Here is a 21,269-nt window from a genome sequence, read left to right on the forward strand (position 1 = left end):
TCTCACTTTTAAAAAAAGTTGCTTCTGTTTTACTTTGAAAATAATTAGATGTAAAGTAAAGCAACTTCATGTTTGGTAAACAATATTTTTAAAGTGCTGTTAATTTAAAAGCAGTGTCAAAACTGTTTGATAAATTTTAAAATGGTGGGTCTCACAGTGAACACGTCATTAATTAATGTTTGACCAAACAATCAACTTAATGGATGGCTTAAATTGGTTAGATTTGAAAACTATAGGGTGTAAATTGATGAAATTGGAACCCGAGGGCCATATTGAGAATGACCCTACACATTTAGGGGTGTTTTGTCATTAGCCCATTATTTTTTAATGTTAATGTGTTGGAAGGATAAATTACAAAAGACCCCCCAAATTATAGGGTTATTTTCCAATGAATACCTACCTTTTGGGGACATTTACAAGTACATACTCAAATCTCCAGAAAACCTACAATTTACTAGGGGTGGGCATCAAAATCGGAATACCGATACCGTCCCGAAACCGTGTCATTCCGTGTCAAACTCGTGCCAAACCGTTTGGTGTTGATGCTTAAACGGGATGAAACCGTGTCATCCCGTTACTGTTTGGCACGACACCGGTATCAGATTTGTGATCTCGTTTGGTGCCATACCGTACCATACAGTAACTAATTAATATTAAATATTATTTCCAAAATTTCAGTGTGCTACTTTATTAGTAGAGATGGGTTGTGTCCAGTAGCTTCAAATTCACCCCCTCTTTGGATCCTTTGGCGGCAGCCATCTCAAATTCTTCCAACTCAATGTTACGCATTACATTATCTACATCTTTTAAATCAACCTCACCTTCTTTGAATGGCACCGATCTATTACAATGCCCACCACTGAACCACTCTCCTTTCTCAAAGTGGTTCGGCGTGGTGGTTCTGAAGAATACAGACGCTTTATGATTCGAACGCGTTATGAAATTGAAAACCACACGGAGAGCACAAAAGTATGATCCGATGGCGGAATTGAAGGCCCCATCAACATTGATTTTGACTGTACCAGGGAGAGGTTTATGCCATCTGACTTGACGCCTGTTGCTAGGAGGCTTGGCAATAAAATTGAGGCTGTGATACTCCAGGAGGAGATCCATCGTAGAAGAAGCAATTTCCACAGGGTGGTGCCTCTCGTTACTCCAGGAGGCTGTGATACTCCAGGAGGAGATCCAAACTGAAGTTATTTGGCAGCTGCAAAAACTGAAGAAAAAAAAATTCAAATTTTAGCCTAAGGTGAACGGTATCAGTTTTGATACCGAACCATACTAGTCCTGGTTGGGGCCGATATGGTTTGAACGTATTTTGAAAATCCCCCATCCCGTGTCATACCGTCCCGATTCTCCTATTCAGGATTGACACGGGATGACCTCCATCCCGTGTCATCCCGTACCGTGCCCACCCCTACAATTTACCCATTATGTTAAAGCATCTTTAGGAGAGTCTCCAAATTTTAGCAAAATTCTAGCTAAAATAGCTAGGAAGTTATTATAGCAAACCATTTTAAAAGGTGTTTCCTTCAGCAATCTTCTCTATTTTAGCTAATTTGAAATATTTTATTATTATTTTATCTTTCTCTTTCTCCCTCTTTCTCTTGCAAATCAAATATATTAAAAAGAAAAGTAAAAATCCAATCCCACCAACCTCCCAAATGTCTTTATCTCTCTCCTCCTAGCCAAATTCTCTCTCCTCCTTGCTAGATGTAGAGAGCCAAAAGTTGATTCTCCAAAATAGAGAGCCAAGTAGGGAGTCTAATGGAAGGAGGATTTTCCTTATTTTTAGCCAAAGTAGCTAGGGATGAAAGGATAGAGAGTTTGATAGATATGTTCTTACCTAAATCGTCAAGAAAATCATTATTTGAATTTTTTTTTTTTAAAATCCTAAAACTTTATCTCTCCTTCCCGACCCATTCCTATGCGCCTAGCCACCCCTTCCCCAGCCCCACCTCTAAATGTGTAGTTTGGATTGGAAGGAGCTGGTTGCTTCAAACTTCTATTTGTCTATTTGTGTATTTGTGTATTTGTGTATTTGTGTTGCTTTCAAAATTCATTAAAAAAAAATCATCAGTATTCAAATATTCTCATATCTTATTTTATTTTTTGGGTTGGAATTCTCATTTCTTCTTTTCTCTTGTCATCATCAGTTGCTCCGTTGAGGTGCAATAAATGATGACATGTCAAATTGTCGAAGTTGGATGAGAGATTTTTCTAGTTAAGCGTTGTTCGGCCACCTACTTATTCCTCCTCCGTGCCATTTATTTTTTTTCATTTTCATCGTCGCTTCTTCATTTATTCTTGTTAGCTTGGAAATTTCACAATCCAAAAGAAAATGCCAGCAATGCCTTCGTTATTTCCAAAGCTTCTACACTCCCTATGAATCTGATAAATCACAAAGGAAAAACAAAGAGTATACAACCTGAAAGAAAACCCAACCGATTCATTTTCCATACCAATTCATCTCCTCATTGCCTGCCTGCCTGCCTTGCCCTTCATCAAACAAACAAGACATTTGCATTTCATTTTCTTCCTGCGAAATGCCGCCTCCTCCTTCTCCTCTGAAACTCAACCAGTCATCATCTTCCATTCAAACCCTCACCACCACCGCTACTAGCGCACAGGATGCGCGCCTTCTCGTGCGTGAAACGCTGCGTATCAGTGCCAGCCTCGCCTCCTCCGAGCCTAATCTGCTGCCTTTAGACACCCAAACTCAAACCCCCCGGAACCAGCTTGGCCTGCTCCAACACGATCAAGACTTCGTAAGCTCCAGCTTCAGATTGATTTGCTGCGAGGAGATCGACGGCCGCCGATGGAACTACGTGGCCGAGCCCGATTCCTCCCCTGGTACCTTCAAGAAGGGCTCCCTTCGTGCCCTTGGCTTGCACAGCCCCCAACCTCCTCTCGACGTCAGTACTTTTAACTATTACTCTCTCTCTCTCCCTCTTTCTTTTTTTCTTTAATTTGGCTGCTTTCTGCTGCATTTTTCTTTTCAATTCTTCTATTTTTTCCATGCTGAATTTCATATAATCTGTCAACTCAATTTTTGAAATTTAAGAATTGAGACTGAACAAGTGGTACTGTTTGCTAAGTTGCTCAATAAGCATTGGCATTTTGCCATTTATGCATCAGAGCCATTGCTGGCGCTCACTGACGTTGAAATACATGAAGAGTTTGAGAAATTTGATCACTTTTTCTCTGAGTGATGATTAGTGACTCTTCTGAGAGGTTCGGGTGTTGAATTTTTGATGCAGGGGTTGATGTCATTTGTAAGGTCATATGTTGTCCCGGAAGGATTCCCTGATAGTGTAATCCCTTCCTATGTCCCCTACATGACGTGGAGAGCTCTCAAGGTATACGCTTAATGTCTGTGCTCTATTTATTATGCATACGGACCGCAAATGCTGCTCAAACTTGTGCGAAACTATTTCCATAGTTTGATCATTTTGGTGGAACTGAATGCCATATTGACAATAACCATATTTGTTGTAGCACTTCTTTGGTGGCGCAATGGGTGTTTTCACAACACAAACCCTTTTGAATTCTGTTGGAGTCTCTAGAAACACAGCTGCTCCTGGTGCTGTTGCTATCAATTGGATTCTCAAGGTAGCGATACCACTTGTCACTGTTGATTTGACATTTGTTGATCACAAATTTTGTCTTTACTTGTTTTTCCTTTCTGTGGAGTTCTTTTCTTTGAATTGTAATTTCGAGTTTAGTTAGTGATACCATACTTGGAAGTGTTTAGGTAGGAGTTTACTTTAGTGCTTTGTTCAAAAGTTCTTTCTTCTAATGTTATGGTGTAATAGAATTATTTGATGAATCTAAATTTTTAAATTTATGTCTAGGATGGTGCTGGTCGTGTTGGGAAAATGCTTTTTGCCCGACAAGGAAAGAAATTTGATTATGATCTAAAACAGGTAAGAAATACTTACAACTGCGATGAACTTTAGAGTACTGGACATTTCCCAACTTACAGTATTCACTCACCTTTCTTTAATGCCGAGGTGCTATAGTTGCGGTTTGCGGGTGATCTTCTTATGGAGTTGGGTGCTGGAGTAGAGTTGGCAACTGCAGCTGTGCCACACCTTTTTCTTCCCTTGGCTTGTGCAGCTAATGTGGCCAAGGTTTGAGCCTTTTTCTTATAACATAATGTATGACTTGTCAGTTCTACAATCTCTGATCCTTGTTTGTTTCTCATAGAATGTTGCTGCTGTAACATCAACATCAACTCGAACACCAATTTACAAAGCGTTTGCGAAAGGAGAAAACATTGGGGATGTCACAGCTAAAGGAGAATGTGTTGGCAATATTGCAGACTTGGTATGCTTGTCGAACTTCTTTCTTAAGATGATTATACATTACAGGAATGTCAACATGGTACCACTGACCCATATGAGGACATTGGTCTAGTAGTTGATATGGTATACATGGTGGTGTTAAATATAAAACATTCTAAAGGGCTTGATTGGTATTGTCTACTTTCCTAGAACCATTCATGAATTAGTACATAGAAGCCATTCTAGAACCCTTTTGTTCTTTCCATAGGGATTTTGTGGCCGTTAAGTGAAATTGTTTCAGCCCATCTGATTTAATCAGTCTAACTGTAATTGTGTGTGAAGTGCACCTAGAATTATATCTATTTTGGTCCGGTTGTGCCTGCATTTGACATCAATTTGTTGGCTTTTGAGACTATTTATCTTTGGTATGTCTTTTTGTGTATGATCATTCCTATTGATATAAGGTTGGCCAAGATAAAACTTGATTGTTATAACTAATGCTAAAGTGTGTAGAACTTGGGATAATATGTACATGTATGTGTTGTCTCCTGTAAAGGCTTTTGAAATATGCCAGTTGGACCTTTGTACATGGTGGATCCAACATGTGCAGAGTACAATGAATAAATCTATTTTAAGTTTATATGATTACTTTTACCATATATGTCATTGATGCTACGAAATTATAAGTACCATTACCTCCATTATTACTAAATTTATTTTGCTAAAATTACAATGACATTACCACATTATCAACTCTTATCAACAATTTCCATCACTACCATATGCTTTCTACAATTAAGTACAATATTTTATTCTTGTCTAGGATACCAAAGAAATAAAATTATATCCTACTTTGAAGTAAATTCTAATCTAAATAAATCCTCTAGATAATAAAAGGGACTAACAAGCCAGAGCCTAAGTCAGACTCCTAGGTCTTGTCTTATTTTGACCTGAATTGGGGCTAGAGAGATCTTATTTAACCTTTTTTTTCCAGAAAATATAAGCTTTACATATCCAGAACATACCGTATGGCTCTATGTATTTTAGCCATAATAAAATTAATAATTTTTTTGAATAGTTGTGGTGTTCTATCTTAGGAGTAACGTTTCTGTTATACTGGGTGGGACTCCCAAATTGGGAAGTAGGTACTTTCTGGTGTCCCTGGAAATACATCTCTCAGGTCATTTCTATTTCTCTGTCAAAATGTGGTCAGGGATGGGTTTGAAATTTGTTTTTGGGAAGATATTTTCTTTGGCTGTTCATCTTTTCAATTTGTTTTCCCTTAAATTTATATATCTTCATTGAATTATAGTTTAGTTATTTCCTCTTTGTCATCATTTTCACCTTGTAGAACCTTGACTTGGGATCTAACCAGTACGAGGAATCTAAATGATAGGGAATTCATAGAGTTTTTGAACTTGTTGACTCCTATTAGTAGTATTGCCTTGACTCCATTCTGACGTGATAGAAGACCATTGGTTTATTCATGAGTCTGCTGTTCATAATCCAATTTTGGTCCTTCTGAGATATTTTGGTGTCCCGATTGAAATTTCCTGCTTGGTTCATGGCTTATGTTAAAACCATTACTTGTAAATTGTGATATGCTTCAAATAAGGATGCCCTGTGCTTTCATTATCTCCTCATTTTTGCGTGTTATGCAAAGCAGTAGGTGAATCGATTGAGTGTATCTGTTCGCATGGCTCCTTCTCTTCACAAATTTGGAATAGGTTCTTGCTTGCTTTTGGTCTGGGGTAGGTTATTTTAAGAAACTGTTATTCATTGTTGAGTGAGGTATTTTTGGGGGTTGGAGTGAAGAAGAAAGCTTTTACGATTTCACATTAGGCAGTGTTATAGGTTATTTAGATTGCAGCATACGAATTTCTGATACAGAATGAGGAGATCAGTTTTATTTTGGGAATAGTGCTAAATCAATGGAATTTGTCACAGGATTAGAGTAGGAGATCTTGAATTCATATCCTTGCAATGGCAACCTCCAAGTATAAATTGAATTCCACATGTTGAGCAGTAGTGGTGAAGAGAGACTCAAACTTGAGGAGAGTGTTAGAATATAAAATAATTGTTGTCCCACTCATTAGCTTAAGCCTTTTGTAATAGTAGTAAACCAGTGAAATTTATCGAGGACAAAATTAGGTTTTTTGCCTCTTGTAGGTGTCTTTGGCTATCAGTTTTGGGGTCTAACGCCTTAGTGTGATTCATCTTGATTTGGCTTGAGCTTTGTGTTTAGTTTAGCTTTGTTTGTTTTGTGTTTTTAGTTGGTTTTCCCTAAGTGGACGACTTGTCATCCCTTTTTTGTACTTTTTTGGGTTTTGTAGAGAATGTGGTACCAACCTTCGAACCCAAGACCCACTAGGAGTTAGTGCAAGCGCACTTAACCACAAGGGCCTTTTTTGTACTCTTTTTTTTTCCTTTATTAACAGTTCTTTTTTTCTTTGCCTATTAAATTCTTGTTTCCTGTAGAAGAACAAGTTTTTAATTACTAAATTTCTATTACTATGTCAATTTCATTATGCACTTTTATGCATGAATGTAATCATTTGAGGTTGATGTCTGAATTATTGCCCCATGAAGCTGGGAACTGGACTGAGCATAATGATCTCAAAAAGAAATCCATCATTGATTACTACATTTGGCCTCCTTTCATGTGGATATGTTCTCAGCTCCTATCAAGAGGTCTGAATGTGTACACTAGTGTAGATTGATTTGGTTTTGCATGTTTCCATGTCGCATTTGTTTAATGAAGTTACTTGTTTCCAGGTTAAATCTGTAGTATTGCACACCTTGAACCGAGCAAGATTCAGTGTGACAGTAGATGCCTTTCTTAAAACCGGTTAGCATTAATGTTCTACCCTAGATACCATTTTCCCTTGATGCATCCTTTTTTTCATCCAGGATATTTGTAACAGCTATGCCTTAGTGTATTTTTCAGATATATATTGTAATTATGCACTTTTTTCCACTTCTAGGGCGAGTTCCATCATTGCAAGAGGGAAACTTGAATGAAAACGTTTTCAGATTTCCCTGGTTGAAAGAGGGGCCTGTTGTTCTTGGTATGCTTTGCAAAGATCTTGTTTTCTTTGTCCTTTTAATTCTGAATTGTGATCATCTTGTTTCTTGGTTCAACTTGATTTTTTTCCTTTTTCCCTTCTGTTATGTTTTGCTTTTATTTAATTTTTTTTTCATTTTCCGTACTGGGTGGCAGGGCCAAGATTTAAAGATGCATTCCAAGAGCCAAATGTCTATCTTGCGATAGAGCCTTTCTTTGAGGTTGGCCCTCTTGGAGAGGGGTTGAATTTTGGATTCTTGTAATATTATCCTAATCTATCTATCTATCTCATTAGTTTTGCTTTTCTTGTTTGATGACAGAAAGAGAGATATGTTGTCACGTATAATCCCAAAAAAGGTAAAGTATACGCATTGTTCAAAGATCAAGCGAAGTCAGATGACATTCTAAAAGCGGCATTTCATGTGAGATGTTCAGCTTATTTATATGGTCTATTTGGTGTCTTGAAAGGTGTTTTCTTCATACAGGGGATTTAAGATGTTATATCACTTTGCATTACAGGCACAGGTGCTTTTGCATTTCATGCATTTATCTTTTGACAGTCAGCATCTGTCTCAGAAGGAGAAGACAGGTGGATACTTAAACTTTGAGCCCACAGCTAAAGATCTGGAGGCGTGTATTGTTGAGTCATGTAAGATGGTCTCAACTTCATATGGGATTTTCAAGAGTAAAGCTGCAGAGCAGGTAATTGGTGTTCAAGATTGGTAATTTTAATCATTTGTGACATTCAGTTGGCCAGTTTGGCAGGCTTATAGTACAAATGCTCACAGATTTACACCTTTGTCACGACTCATGAGAAGAAATATATAAAAGTAAGGAAGATGATGTCTTGCCAAACAGTCTAAACATGTTATGTTGTGAGTTAATCAATCAGAACCATTAATAAGGTGGATACCTTTTTTACTTTATGGTCTAAATTAATACTTTAACAATATAACCTGCATATTATTTGACAAGAGAATGTTACTGTCAACTTTAGCATCCTGAAATCTATTCAGTGATGGAGTGGATGTGGTTCAATTGTTTGTTTGCATAACTGGTTTTTCACCTTGGAGTTGTATCCAAATGGACTGAAGAATTTTTTAGGTATAATTATTGCTTTTATTTTAAGTGGTTTCTGGGCTCAATATAAGCTTAATTGAAACAATTGTTTTGTACCGAGATTTAAGTGGTTTTTAGGTATGATTTATAATTCATATTTTGAGTTGTATCCAATTGCATTGCTGTTGTAGGTGTTGCATTAGATAAGGATATAAGGATATTGGTTTTCCGTTTGGAAACAGCCAGCTTAAGTTTTCTTCTTTGTTACAATAAACACCTTAAAAACCATTTGGTATTTTTCCTCGAAAATATTACAGTGGATGCCCAACCTAGGTAGAAAATTACAGAGGCAACCTAAGTGTTTGGACTGCATACACTTTTCCATTTTAGTTCTATGTGTGTAAGGATATATGTATGACATTTGTTATTGATGTTATATCGGTGATTTTTTATATATATATATATATATATATATATATATATCTTTTTAAATCAGAAAGTCACTTGAAAAGATTGTACTTCTCTTTTTATTTTATTTTATTTTAACATGGTTATAATCTATCTTCCTGTAGGGGTGGATGATGTCAGAAGCACATCTTAATCCTGGCCGAGCTCGTCTTATCAAGTGATTAATTTGGACAATATACTGGTACTTAATTTCCCTGCAAAGGCTTTAACATATAAATTATGGACAGCTTTAATACTTGTTGCAAACATACAAACAGAAGATGCAAAAGAGGGGTTAAAAGGGCTTGTCACCACAATATCATATCACTGGGACCATGGGAACCATTTGTCTCATTACGCCTGTCAGATCTAGGTCGAGCTTTGTTCAGTGTAACAAAGACTTTAAATGAAGATGGCATGGTGCAGTTTATAAGGTGTAGAAATGAGTGGTAATAAATGATGGATTAATGCACAGAGGCCGACATTGTAGAGTTTTTTTCCCTGAGTTTTGCTTTCTTAGTTATAAGTTTTTTTTTTTGTTCCCTTTGTTTCATTTTTGTCACGTTTGGCCTTGTCAATATATGTATGGTGTAGGTGCAGAAGAACTTGTATAAATATAAGTGAATGAATTTTTCGTTTGACCATTACTGCAGAGTTGATAATAATAGCCACTTTTTTTCATTGAATGACAATCACTGTTATTTTTCTTTCTGCGGTTGTAGAATGATGTGAAAACTGGACTTTTCTGTGCCCTCTTCTCTTCCTTCTCAGGAAACATATCATCTACTTAATTCAATTGTGTTTTGTTCTGCCATGTAAATTGTAATGAAGAAGCATTTTATTCCGTTAATCTAATTCTAATTCTAGTTCTAATATGAGGGAATGAATTGAATAGGAAAGGAAGGAAGAGGAGGGCATCCTCTTTGTTTGACTAGAGTCACATCGCTGTCTGCCACTGCCTCTCTCTCTCTCTCTCTCTCTCTGACATGTTGCATGTGTGTATGTTTGAGCAGCATCGTCTCGTCTTGTAAATAATAGCATTCTATTATTATTTATGAGTTCCTTCCTCTTTCTTCGCTGCTAAATAAACTTTTCAAAATGCATTCTAAATTTACTCTTACTCGCCAGGTAAAAGAAAGAAAAAAAGATTCTGTGGCTTTTGTTTTTTACCTGCAAATTTGCGAGGTGTTTGCTATACAAATTTGCAATACGTGTTTAGTTTTTCTCTTGAATTTGTTCCATGTAGTTTTGAAGATGCATTTCCAGTGCGCGGCCAGCTTTTAAATATGGCTCACAAGATCATGGGGCTCTTAAATGAAGAGTTGTAAAATTGCATTCTGTTTAATCAGTTTTTTTCATGGCATCTCCACAAGTGCATACATTGGTTTAAACTCAAAACTCACCAACATAAGAGCATCTTCAAGGGAGATGTTAAATTCAATGTGGCACTTTTAGCATGTAGAAAAAATAGTCGAGACTCACTCCAACCGAAATGTTAAATCCTATGTGGAATAACATTTCTCTCTCTTCTTGTTATTTTTAGTTGTTTGACATTGTGATGTTATTTATTATTTTATTATTATTTTTCAATTAATATGCATATATTGTAGTAAAACCAATAAACAATATGTTAAAAAAAAATATATGTAATAAAATAATATTTTAATTTGACATATCAAGTGGAATATAAAACTCCATTACTTGTCAAATTGCCACATAAGCTATCAAATTCAAATTTTATATTTGATATTTGTCATCTCCTTTGTAGAACTAGGGACAGTCCTATGTCCAAGCTAATTTGGGCTATAGTCCGGGTGACTTTATTTTTTTATAGCCCAATATTAATACTCAGGACAACCTAAGCACATCCCCACACACCCCCACACACCCCCATCCCAGTGATCCCACCCACAGAAAATCTCATATTTTTTTCTTTAGTTAACTAACCCCACAAGTTTGGCAGTAAGTAAAACAATAACTAACCCCATATTAATACTCAATCCCTTTTGGAAAATAATGATTCCTAGAGAACATCCTTTACCTAGTGTACAGAAAACGCCAATTGATATAAGTCAAAATTGTTTAGTCATTTGATTATCTACATTTTAATTTTGGTTTTATCTAACAAACGTTTTTTTGTTGCTGATACATTTTAGATAACAAAACAACTCAAATTTCAATTTTTTTTTTTTTGGTAACGATAACCTAAAATATGAACAATTGCGATCATTAAACTTCATTGTTGGATATCATTACTAATGTAATACATCATTAACGTAGAAAACTTCAAGGACCGTTTTGGTTCAAGTTTTATGAGCTTGGGATGGGTTTTAAATTGCATTCCCTTGTTTAGTAAATGCAATCTTGGGAATGCAATTATGGACTCATGGGTATGGACTTCCCATGTAGTGGGGAAGTTCATAGCCTTGGCTGAACTTAGGATATTTTTCCTCCCACTGGGGAAAATTTAATGCAAGTTTTTGGGACTACTCTACCCTTGTTATAATTTGCATTCCAATGTTTGGTAAGCATTTAATGCAAGTTTTTTTAAGAGTATCGTTGGAAAACTTAACAATTTGTCATTCCTAATACTGCACAAACCAAACATGGAAATGGGAGAAAATGGTCTTTCTTAATCTTTATTTCCCAACGTTCCTAAACACGGGAATGAATATCTTTCATTCCCATCTCATGGAATTAAACATGGAATGGGAAGTTCACTCCCATAAAATTTAATCCGCTAAGCAGCCCTTAATGTTCCACAATAGTAGAAGGCATAAGTGTAATGAAAGAAGGTAAGAGATGCATCATGCATGTGAAAAAGCAGAGAGCACTTAATAATAGTTTGGAGGTGGTCAGATGTGGTCAGATATGATATCAGAGGTGTCTAAAACTTTAAAAACTATACGTAGAATTAATGATGCATGTGATGTGGATGGAACAGAATGTATAAATTTTCCATATCCAATTTACAGTTTTACAAACTGTTTATTTTTTAATTCATGTTATTATATATAATGTACTGTTGTTTGTAATTTTGTATTATGTGCGACGGAGGGGAGATGGCTGGTCTGAGACTCTGAGGTCTCGTCGTGTCTCAAATCTTTGTTTGGGTGTTGTCATTTAATATGCAATATGTTTTTCTTCTTTTTGGCATTGATCGAGGCATTATTAATTATACTTTTTTGCTTTTCCTTTTCATTTCTTTTTGCATTTTCTTTTCTCTGTTTCTGTACCAAAGAACATTCCTACACCACAAACAATGTGCATCAGAAACAAAAAGTGGCTGCCTTTTCTTGCTGTTTTTTCTTTACTTTAATATCACGTACGCACCATTTTTCTGATTTTTTCTTTTGCTCAAAACAATTGAAGCATTTTGTACCCCCTCTCTCTCTGGGAATGTTATCAACCTTACCATCTCATTTGGATTTTCTCCATTCTTTTCATGACAAGTGTTATTTTTCTTATACTTAAAACAATGTTATTAATGCATCACACAAGTTAGTTTTTATTTACCAATCTAGTTTTTGTTTTCCTTCCTTGTTGAAAACTATAAACTCCCACGTCATAAATTTGACAAATAAAATATAGTAGATAATTGAATAGTTCAACTAATAATAATAATACTAAGGTCTTTTTTAAGAAATAAAATTTGACACATAACGAGCTATATATGCAGGTAATTAAGTTAGCCACAAAAATAAAATCAATGTTGGATTAATTATTCATGGACAACTGATTCATCTCTTTGAAATTTTAACATGATATCAAAGCATGCTGATACACTAGTACACTCTAATCCAAAGTTTTGGGAGAAAATAACAAAATTCAACACATTGTTTTGTCATCTTGAAATACATTAATCACTTTTTTTTAATACAAGTGATGGCATGAACTACAAGGGGTAAAGGAGTTTCTTACACACACATTAGGTGCTATGGGAGTTCGAACTTGAGACCACTGATATGCAAATGAAGGCTCTTTACAAGAAATTTCAATTTGGTCACTGATAAAATAATTTACCTAAATTGATCACTGTATTTTCTCAGTGACCAAATTGAAATTTCGTATAAAACCCACAAAAATGTATTTAACCCTATTTTTCTCTCTCACACACATACACACACTATCAATGTGTCATGGGGTTCGGACAAAAAAAACTTTAATTACTTCTTAGAGGGTAGTAGTTAGTACATTGATTATTTTTTTATGAAACTCATCAAACTGTGCAAATGGAATAAATTTTTAACCGCTAGCAAGATCCATGGTTAATATATGCCTCTTCTTTCTTTGCTTTTTTATTCCTGTGTCAGCTAGATTCTTAGGTATTAGTTACTAGAAAATATAACACATATAATATAAGTCCCTTTCAATACTGGACAAGAACATGAACTAGCCATAACTCACTGCTAAAACCCAATTTTCAAAAACTAGATTGCATAACCACCAATGCTATTCCATATATATATATATATAAAGAAAACTTACGAAAATATCAAAGAGGACAAAATTATAAAATAAAATAGAAAAAGACGTGGTAAATTAAATATGATAATCAGTACTATAAGCTAACTACTGGTAGAGTTAAGCACAAACTGAAAGAGGATGATGAGAGAGATGGTAATTAATTTTTTATTAATTGATATTAAGCAGGTGGGGGTGGGGGTGGGGGTGGTGGGGGATTCTTCTTGGCAAGATTGTGTTTGTTGTTGTGCATCCAAACCTTGAGAACTCTTCTCTTGACCCCAATCTCCTGGCAGAAGTTTTGTACCACAGAGTCTTCTTGCTTCTGAATCTTCCACCCAACTTTCTCAGCAAAGTTGAACATTTTTTCCTTCTGCTCCTGTGTAAACTTTGTCCTGAACCTTTTCTTTGCTAGCTGTGCTGCTGCTGGCCTGCCCACAACCCCACCACCATCATGCTCCTCCTGTTCATCAGACTCTGAAGGGAGGGCCCCCATACCCATCCCCATTCCCATTCCCATTCCCATTCCCATGTTGTAAGACATTATCATCTGGTGGGGTGCTGCTGTTCTTGATGAGGGCATTGTATGGTACCCTAAACCCTCTGGGGGGGCTGCTAGTAAATTCTTGTGATGGCCAGGGCCTAATAGGAACTTCCTGCTTCCAACCCCAACCCTGTTGATAGTATGATGAAAGTTATGATCCCAAGAGGAGGGGGAGGGCTGCTGCTCACCTTCTACTTCTTTTCTGTGGAAGTTTCTGTGACAGTTGCAGGCTGAGCAGTTGAGAGCTTCAATGGTGCCTTCTTCTCCACTGGGCATGAATTCACCACACCCGTCAGTTGCAGTCCCTCCCATGGCTGCTGCATGGTTCTTGAGGCACTCTTTGTACTTCACCCCCACTTTCTTACAGCTGTAGGGCACAATGTTCACATGCTCCTCCTCCTCATGATGAGGATGAGAATGGTGGTGATGGTGATGATGATCTAGGCTTGTGGGCATGGAAGAGCCATTAGTGTTGGAGGGATTTTGATTTTGGGGCACGGCTGAGGAGGGAATCAAATTGGAATGGTTGTGGGGCACTACTGCTGCTGCTGCTGCTGCTGCTGCAGGGTCATGATGATGATGATTATGATGGATCATGTGCCCATGCCCATGCCCACCACCATAGGAACTATTTATTGGGATTGGGATCTCCCCAGCTTCTTGACTTGAAAGTTCCATTATATAATCAGTCCTAGCTAGATCTTTCTCTTTTTCCTCTAGGTATTATTTTAATGATTTGGGTCTTGTTTGTTTGGTAATTGGAGACCAAAAGAGAAGGAACAAGAGAGAGAATTAGGAGGCTTGGCTCGAGCTTGAATGATTAGAACTAAAAAGTGGTTAGTTTTTGGCTCCTCAAATACCTAGGAGTTTAATTTTTTGACAATTATGCTCTCTAGCTTTTAGTGAAGCAAACAAAATGGAGAGGGGAGAGAAGAGGGGAAAGAAAGTTTGAACTCTGGGATATGGGGCCTCCTCTTAGGGCTAATATTAAATCCTTTTGATCAAAGAACAAAGTGCCAACTAAAAGGTCATCAGCCACCTCAACTTTGAATATACATATCCATACATACATATATATCATCAGCTGATCTCAACTTAGAAGGAAAGAGAAAGAACAAGCAAATACTAGTGTACTACACCCAGAAAGTTGGAAACTAATCTAAGCAAATCAAACCACCTTTTCTCTGTAGACTCAACATATCTCTATCATTTGAAAGAGATACACATAGAGGGGGGAGAAGGAGGGAGGGAGTGAAGGGGGGTCACCACTCAAAGACTTCCCAAGAAGGAAAATGATGGTTGGAAAATCAATAAGAAGATGAGACAAAGCTAGTAGAGAAGTAAACCTATTTTTTCTTTCTTCCTTTTGGATCCCACTAGAAATAGAAATCGAGAAAGAAAGAAGGAAACAGCAGCAGGATGAACACGCCAACTTCCCTTTGAGAATCTTGCTCATGAGCTTAAACAGTAGCAAACAGCACCTTCGGTTTCCATAGCAGATTAAAGCCAAACTAAGAGGATGTAAGAAAGAGGAGACAGTCTTTGGCTAAAAATGGGGGAGAGAAACAAATCATGAATTACTAGTGGACAAAAGAAAAAAGAGTAAACTGATTGATTAATTTAGGGAGCTGAGTTAGTGAGTGGTGAAGAGAAGATAGAGGAATATGAGAAGAGGAAGAGGAGATAGTCAGAGGGATAGAGAGAAAGAGAATAGGTAGCTAATGGCTTAGCTCGCTAGAGAGTGCTAGAACCTAGTTTTGGAGGTGGGTTTTAGCTAGTGAAGCACTAAATATTAATATCAGCTTACACACAGCTACAGTGACTAGTGATGAGGGGCCCAAATAAGAGAGAGAGAGAGAGAGAAAAAAGCAGTGCTTTTATTACAGACAAAGAGGAATACACAGTGAGTTTTTGGAGAAGCGAGTTCAAAGGGCACCCCAAAACCCAAAAAAAAGAAGAAAAAAGTTGGGTGCTTGCTTAAAGCATTGCTTGCACTATCAGGCAAGTTTACGCCATCTAGAGAGCAGTGTGTGTCAGAGAGTGGAGAGGTGGACAAAGGAAGCCAGAATACAATGCCAAGGAGAGAGAGAAGAGAGAAGAGAGAAGAGAGAACCAAAAGGAATGATGAAAAGTAATGTTGCCCAAGGGAAAATTAGCAAAAATCTTCCTCTTGATCTTGTATAGTTGTATTTTTATATTATGAGTATGCTGGACTTGAATTTAAAAACCGCTTGAACATTCTTTTCCTGCCTTTGGTCTTCAGTCTTCACACTCTCAAATGCCGCTCCTAATCAAGGCCTAATTAATTAAGATCCAATAATTATTACTTTGAGTATATATAGCATGATTAATTAATGACATGGCATGACATCTTTGAGGATTAATGAAGCTGCATAATATTAATATATATAAGTGTACAAAACCATGCATACAACAACTGCTACTGCCCCCACTGTTGGGTTCATCTGCATGCAACAATTTGGCTACTTAAATAATAAAAAATTATAAAATCTAGTGTCCTCATTCACCCTTGTGAGTTAAAAGAGAGTATCATGCTACTCATGTGAACCATTTATTATCAAATTATCTGAATTAGAGAAATGTTTGGAGAGCCTTACTTTTTGTTTCGGATTTCACATATATATGTAATTTGTTCAAGAAATTGGAGGCACTCTTGTGCGAATTTTAATCAAAATTCTAATATTGTTTGTGTCTCTTCCATGCTTTTCTTACCTTAACTAGCTAGCAAAAACTAAAATGAAGTTTTCTCACAATAGATACATCCTTAAGCTTCTTATACATTCATTTGTTTGAATATCTGAATTTCTCACAGTAGATAGGAAAGAATTGTGCTTTAAGCAAGCCTAATCGCTAAGCAAAAGGATTCGTGCTCAAGTTAGGTTAAGTCTTCTATAAAAAGAGGTTACAAGGTAATGATGACAATTTCTTTCACTATATTAGGTTTTTTCAAGTGCTAATGATGATATGCTCGCAATTTATGCAATATTTTGATCTATACTTGAGGCTAAACAAAGAACGTCACCTAATCCTAATTTTGTATAATGTAATATTCACTTATCAAACTTATGTAGTATGCTTGTTGTCACACTCTGAATTTAAACCACGCAGACAAAAATCAATTTAATAACAACAGTTCTTGCTAAACTTTAATGTGGGTATATTCATGATCACAAGTGTGTTGTATCATGCATCAAATAAGGGATATTACTCAATACGGCAATGATGTCCCCTTGGAAAACAGAGATCATGACAATGCCAAATCAATTCATACAGATTCATCACAATCACATGAAATATGAGAGAGAGAGAGAGAGAGAGAAAAAAAAAATAGTTCAACTATCTAATCCAACAGTGATGTATAGTACCACGAATCTTAGCAGTATGATTACTTTAGAGTTTGATATTAATGAATCCTAGTAAAAGTAGTAATCTGAATTTTAGTAATATATATATTTATAATGCATGGAATAGCCAATGTCTGGTATAGTTTTCCTAGAGTGCCCTCAGCAAATAGCCCATATCTTTCTGCTCCTTAAAAACCACAAAAACATGTTTTAGATTTCATACAAACTCAAAATAGTTATTACATTTACGCAAATAGCCAATGTCTGGTTGAGAGTTGAGAGTTGAGAGAGTGCTGGAAATTACCACAATATTAATGTTGTTGTCCGGTAAAGTTTTTCTTTACACATTCTGCAGTGCAGGGAGAAATTATATATATTTTATATTTAAAAAATTTAAACTTTATTCAAATCACTTTATTCTTTTATTATCTCTCCTTTATTCCAATATCGACACCACATTTAAGTCCTTTATCCATCTTTAGCTTTTTGTTTTTATGTTTGTTTGTCTCTTTTTCTAGTAATTCTTTGTTGCTCTTCGTTCAGTCTTTGAATTGCATCCTCTTCTCTCTCTCCCTCTCTCAACTTTAACCCGCATGACCTGAACTACATGTTTGGTTCAGTCCAAAAGTGAAAAAACAAACAAACAAACAGAAGAACAATATATATATATATATATATATATGACATACATTCTTAATTAGATACACAAAAGTAGCTTATATCAAGCTATTTTGCATAGCATTTTCAATCATAAAATGGGACTTTCAGTAAATTATTTAAAACCCTAGTAGCGGATAATCATATAAAATTGACTTTTTCATTCTGTTCTGTGGGAATTGAATGTGAATGTGAGAGTGAGAGTGAGAGAGAGAGAGAGAGAGAGAGAGAAAAAGGGAAGGATTAATTATGTACTGCCGGGAGAATGGGCCACAAAAATAAATGGTATTGATGACACATGATGCAGCTTGATCACAATTTTCAAGATGCCTCTCAGAGCCCAAAATTCTCTTTTTCTTTTTAATCGGAAAAAAACAAAATTTGATTCCATCCATCTCCATCAGTCACTGCTGCCCTAATTCTCTTTTTTGCGTGTCTACTTATATTTACTTTATTTTCTGCCATTTTTGGAAGCCAATTAAAATAAAATAAAATTGTAGATAGGGAGGGTGGTTGGATGGAGCATGTGATTCCACGCCATTTACATTGGTTTTTTTCTTCTTTCTTTTTTGGCTTTTCATATAAAGAAACAAAGAAACAAAAAAACTAAAGATAAATCATTTTTAAGGATTTATTCTAATAATATTCACTTTATTTATTTTGTCAAATGAAGACTAAAACTTTTTGGTCTAGTAAAGCAAATTATATTCTTGGTCAATTAGATTGGATGTTATATTCATAGGAATATATATCATAATAAGATAGATAGAAAGAGAGAGATAGCAACTTTAAAGCTTTGTTCTGATAATCTCATCTCACCTACTCTCTTTCCAAAGGTGCAGAGCATGCCTTGGCCCTTGTCTTAGGAACCCCCCAAATCTTCCTTTAAGAGGCAATCATATTCATTTTACGAATCAAATTGCCTAGTTTTGCTTCCTTCCTTTTCCCTCTCCCCCTTTCGGTTCTCCGCTTAGACTTTGACATGCTTACAACAAACTTGCTTTGCTTTATCCATTATTTTATTAGAGCATACCTTTATTGATATTTTCTTTTTTTTCTTTTTTTTGGGTCTTTTCCTTTCACTTATATATATATATATATATATATATATATATTATCAGTTGCCAAATAATCTGATCAATTCAATTGCAAATTCAACAAAGGTGGCTTACATTACATGCATGGTTTTCGAGTGCGGCTAAAGATATATGAACCAACTATCTTTTAGTCTAGTGATCTTTCTCTTTCCCAATATTAAAGACTTAAATCGGGAAATAAGCAGGAGACAATGCATATAATGGTTATATTTGACACAAGTGCTGTAAACAATCATTCATTCAGATGAATTGAGCCATATATATATAACATGTATTATTCCCCGACTTAAGTTGTTCATATTTTTTAGGATTTTTTTGGTTTTCAATTAGCTATATCCCTTTTGAAAACCCAAGGGTAGCTAAATACATGTTATGTCTGCCCTGGTAATAGATTGAATGGTAAGAGTGCGAAGGTGACCACCACCAGTATATATAATGGTACCATTCTTGCTAACTTCATAAATACTCATGCACACACTCTTTTTTTTGTTCTTGCTTCTTTCTCTTCCTTTCTTCTTTATAAGGATGTTATCATTTTCATTCTTGTAAAGCATATAGCAGCTCCAGCTTTAATGTGTTTGGTTCCCTTTGGGGCAGAAATAGCGATTTCTTTTCTTTAATTGTCAGGATCCGAAACAGGCCGGCCATCATTCTATATATACATATCTCATTTCCTACTCATGCTGTTTATGTCCAAATTTTTCCCAATTTTTTCTTTTTCTGATCCACTCACGTTTCTTAGACCAACCGCATTTATTGTCTTCATGCCTTGATTCACTTCTACCCTAAACGACATGTGATGCACATAAAGGCATTGACAACTAACTACTCAAACACACAATTCAATCTTTTCTAATATTATAGCTTTTGCTTCAAAGTCAGCTAGTTCTTCCACAATAATTTCAATTCTCTTCTATTGCATTTGCACTGTCTTTGAAAATAGTCTGGTAGAAATTAAGCCCTCCACCAATATATGAACAATTGGCAATATATGGATCGAGAGGCCAGAGACCTTTTAAAGAATTATGTAAGGAAATGTGAGATAAACTCTCAACACAGTGTCACTCAATCAAAGATATGAAAAAGCTAATTACGAAAGGGAGCTGTTATTGGCAATCCAAAAAAATCATCATGGCGTACGTGTTTTCAAGGGAGCTAAAAGGTAATATAATACTTAATTGGAGTGTCTTACCAGAGTTCACAGTTGCTTAAAATTGTGGCGATTAAATAACTTGCGCATGTGTTTCCATTTTGAATTGAAGCCTGAGTTCAGTTGTGTATAGGCTGTCTGTCTAGATCTGCACTTGAGAGTGGCTTATTTGTCTGCCTAGATATGCATATAATGGCATCTTTGTAGGTTGCTTTCAGCAACAACATATGGAGGAGAGATATATATGGGTAATCATAATCATTCCCCTTCTTTTCTTTTCTTCTTTTATTTTAGTTTCCTTTTCTTTGGGAGCTTGGGGGGATCAGAGGCGTGACATAAAATTGTAGGCACATTTCCATACTTTGGTAAGCATCTGAAAAGTTGATTAATTTCCATTCCAAGCTTTAAGCATGTGTGTGTGCTTTCTGTGGTTAAATTAATTTATATTCAGTGGTTTGATTTGAACAGTGGGTAGGCAGTAGTGCTTTCTGTTTTTTCAGGGCCCTACCCTTATCGATCGTAGAATCAACAGTACATGTTACTTTGTTTTAATCTGCGCTTTGACATATAAAAGGAAAAGACTATCTAGCTAGCCGTTGGGAACATTCCCACCACTTTATAAATTTTGTCTGGACTTAAGACCCAGAGGCCACGTATGTATGAAGGGACCAAATTAAAGCTCTGTCTTGGGGTAAGGCATAAGATTCAAAGCAATCTAACTCAGAAAACACTATTATACGGCACCTTCCCTTTTACAAAGCCCGTCCGTTAGTATCCACCTGCATCCTTCCCAAGTTCCCAACCCCACCACCACCTTCTAATCTAATGTATGATTGAGAGAGAATGTGATAAGGAGGGGAAGAGGGGGAGAAAAGCAGAAAAAAGCAAATTGCATTGAATTCCCTTCAACTATTCATATTTCCATATTTAAGTTTTTACTTATCGGTTCTTATGTACTCAAACTTGTCTAAAGAATGAAGAAAAGTATCATTCAGACGATGCATGGCAGTTTTTTTATTTGCTAATTGAAAAGCATCGGACCATGCATGGCAGTTTGCATGCAGAAAAGAACCTCCCCTCAGTCTCTCATGGCTGATGATGCATCATGCATGGTGCATGTATATTACATGTTTGTG

The 21,269-nt window shown here is 36.1% G+C and overlaps 1 protein-coding gene and 1 pseudogene across 2 annotated transcripts; one reads left to right on the forward strand and one right to left on the reverse strand.

The window, feature by feature from the left end:
- Positions 1–2,029: 2,029 nt before the first annotated feature.
- RUS6 (root UVB sensitive protein (Protein of unknown function, DUF647)) lies at positions 2,030–9,548 on the forward strand. 2 transcript variants are annotated; one of them, XM_021969000.2, is made up of 13 exons: positions 2,040–2,915; positions 3,261–3,359; positions 3,499–3,612; positions 3,855–3,926; positions 4,023–4,133; positions 4,210–4,329; positions 6,876–6,977; positions 7,062–7,134; positions 7,271–7,354; positions 7,507–7,571; positions 7,671–7,772; positions 7,870–8,052; positions 8,982–9,548. In XM_021969000.2, the coding sequence occupies exons 1-13, from the start codon at positions 2,547–2,549 to the stop codon at positions 9,036–9,038; spliced, it is 1,551 nt and encodes a 516-aa protein (XP_021824692.1). In that variant the 5' UTR covers positions 2,040–2,546; the 3' UTR covers positions 9,039–9,548. The 2 variants fall into 2 exon arrangements, with proteins under 2 accessions (XP_088103185.1, XP_021824692.1); XM_088247059.1 differs by lacking the exon at positions 8,982–9,548 and having other exon boundaries at positions 2,030–2,915; positions 7,671–7,707; positions 7,870–8,046.
- A 3,757-nt stretch (positions 9,549–13,305) lies between these two features.
- On the reverse strand, positions 13,306–15,729 carry LOC110765599 (zinc-finger homeodomain protein 2 pseudogene; annotated as a pseudogene).
- Positions 15,730–21,269: the final 5,540 nt, after the last annotated feature.

This window comes from Prunus avium, chromosome 1 (assembly GCF_965620075.1).
Source record: "Prunus avium chromosome 1, drPruAviu1.hap1.1, whole genome shotgun sequence".
NCBI lineage: Eukaryota > Viridiplantae > Streptophyta > Magnoliopsida > Rosales > Rosaceae > Prunus > Prunus avium.

What these genes read in the sequence shown, in the direction of transcription:
- RUS6 (XM_021969000.2), top strand. Translation starts at nt 2,547, where the DNA reads ATGCCGCCTCCTCCTTCTCCTCTGAAACTCAACCAGTCATCATCTTCC. An exon ending in CTATCAATTGGATTCTCAAG is followed by an intron (nt 3,613 to 3,854) that starts GTAGCGATACCA and finishes ATTTATGTCTAG; the next exon opens with GATGGTGCTGGTCGTGTTGG. An exon ending in AGATGCCTTTCTTAAAACCG is followed by an intron (nt 7,135 to 7,270) that starts GTTAGCATTAAT and finishes TTCCACTTCTAG; the next exon opens with GGCGAGTTCCATCATTGCAA.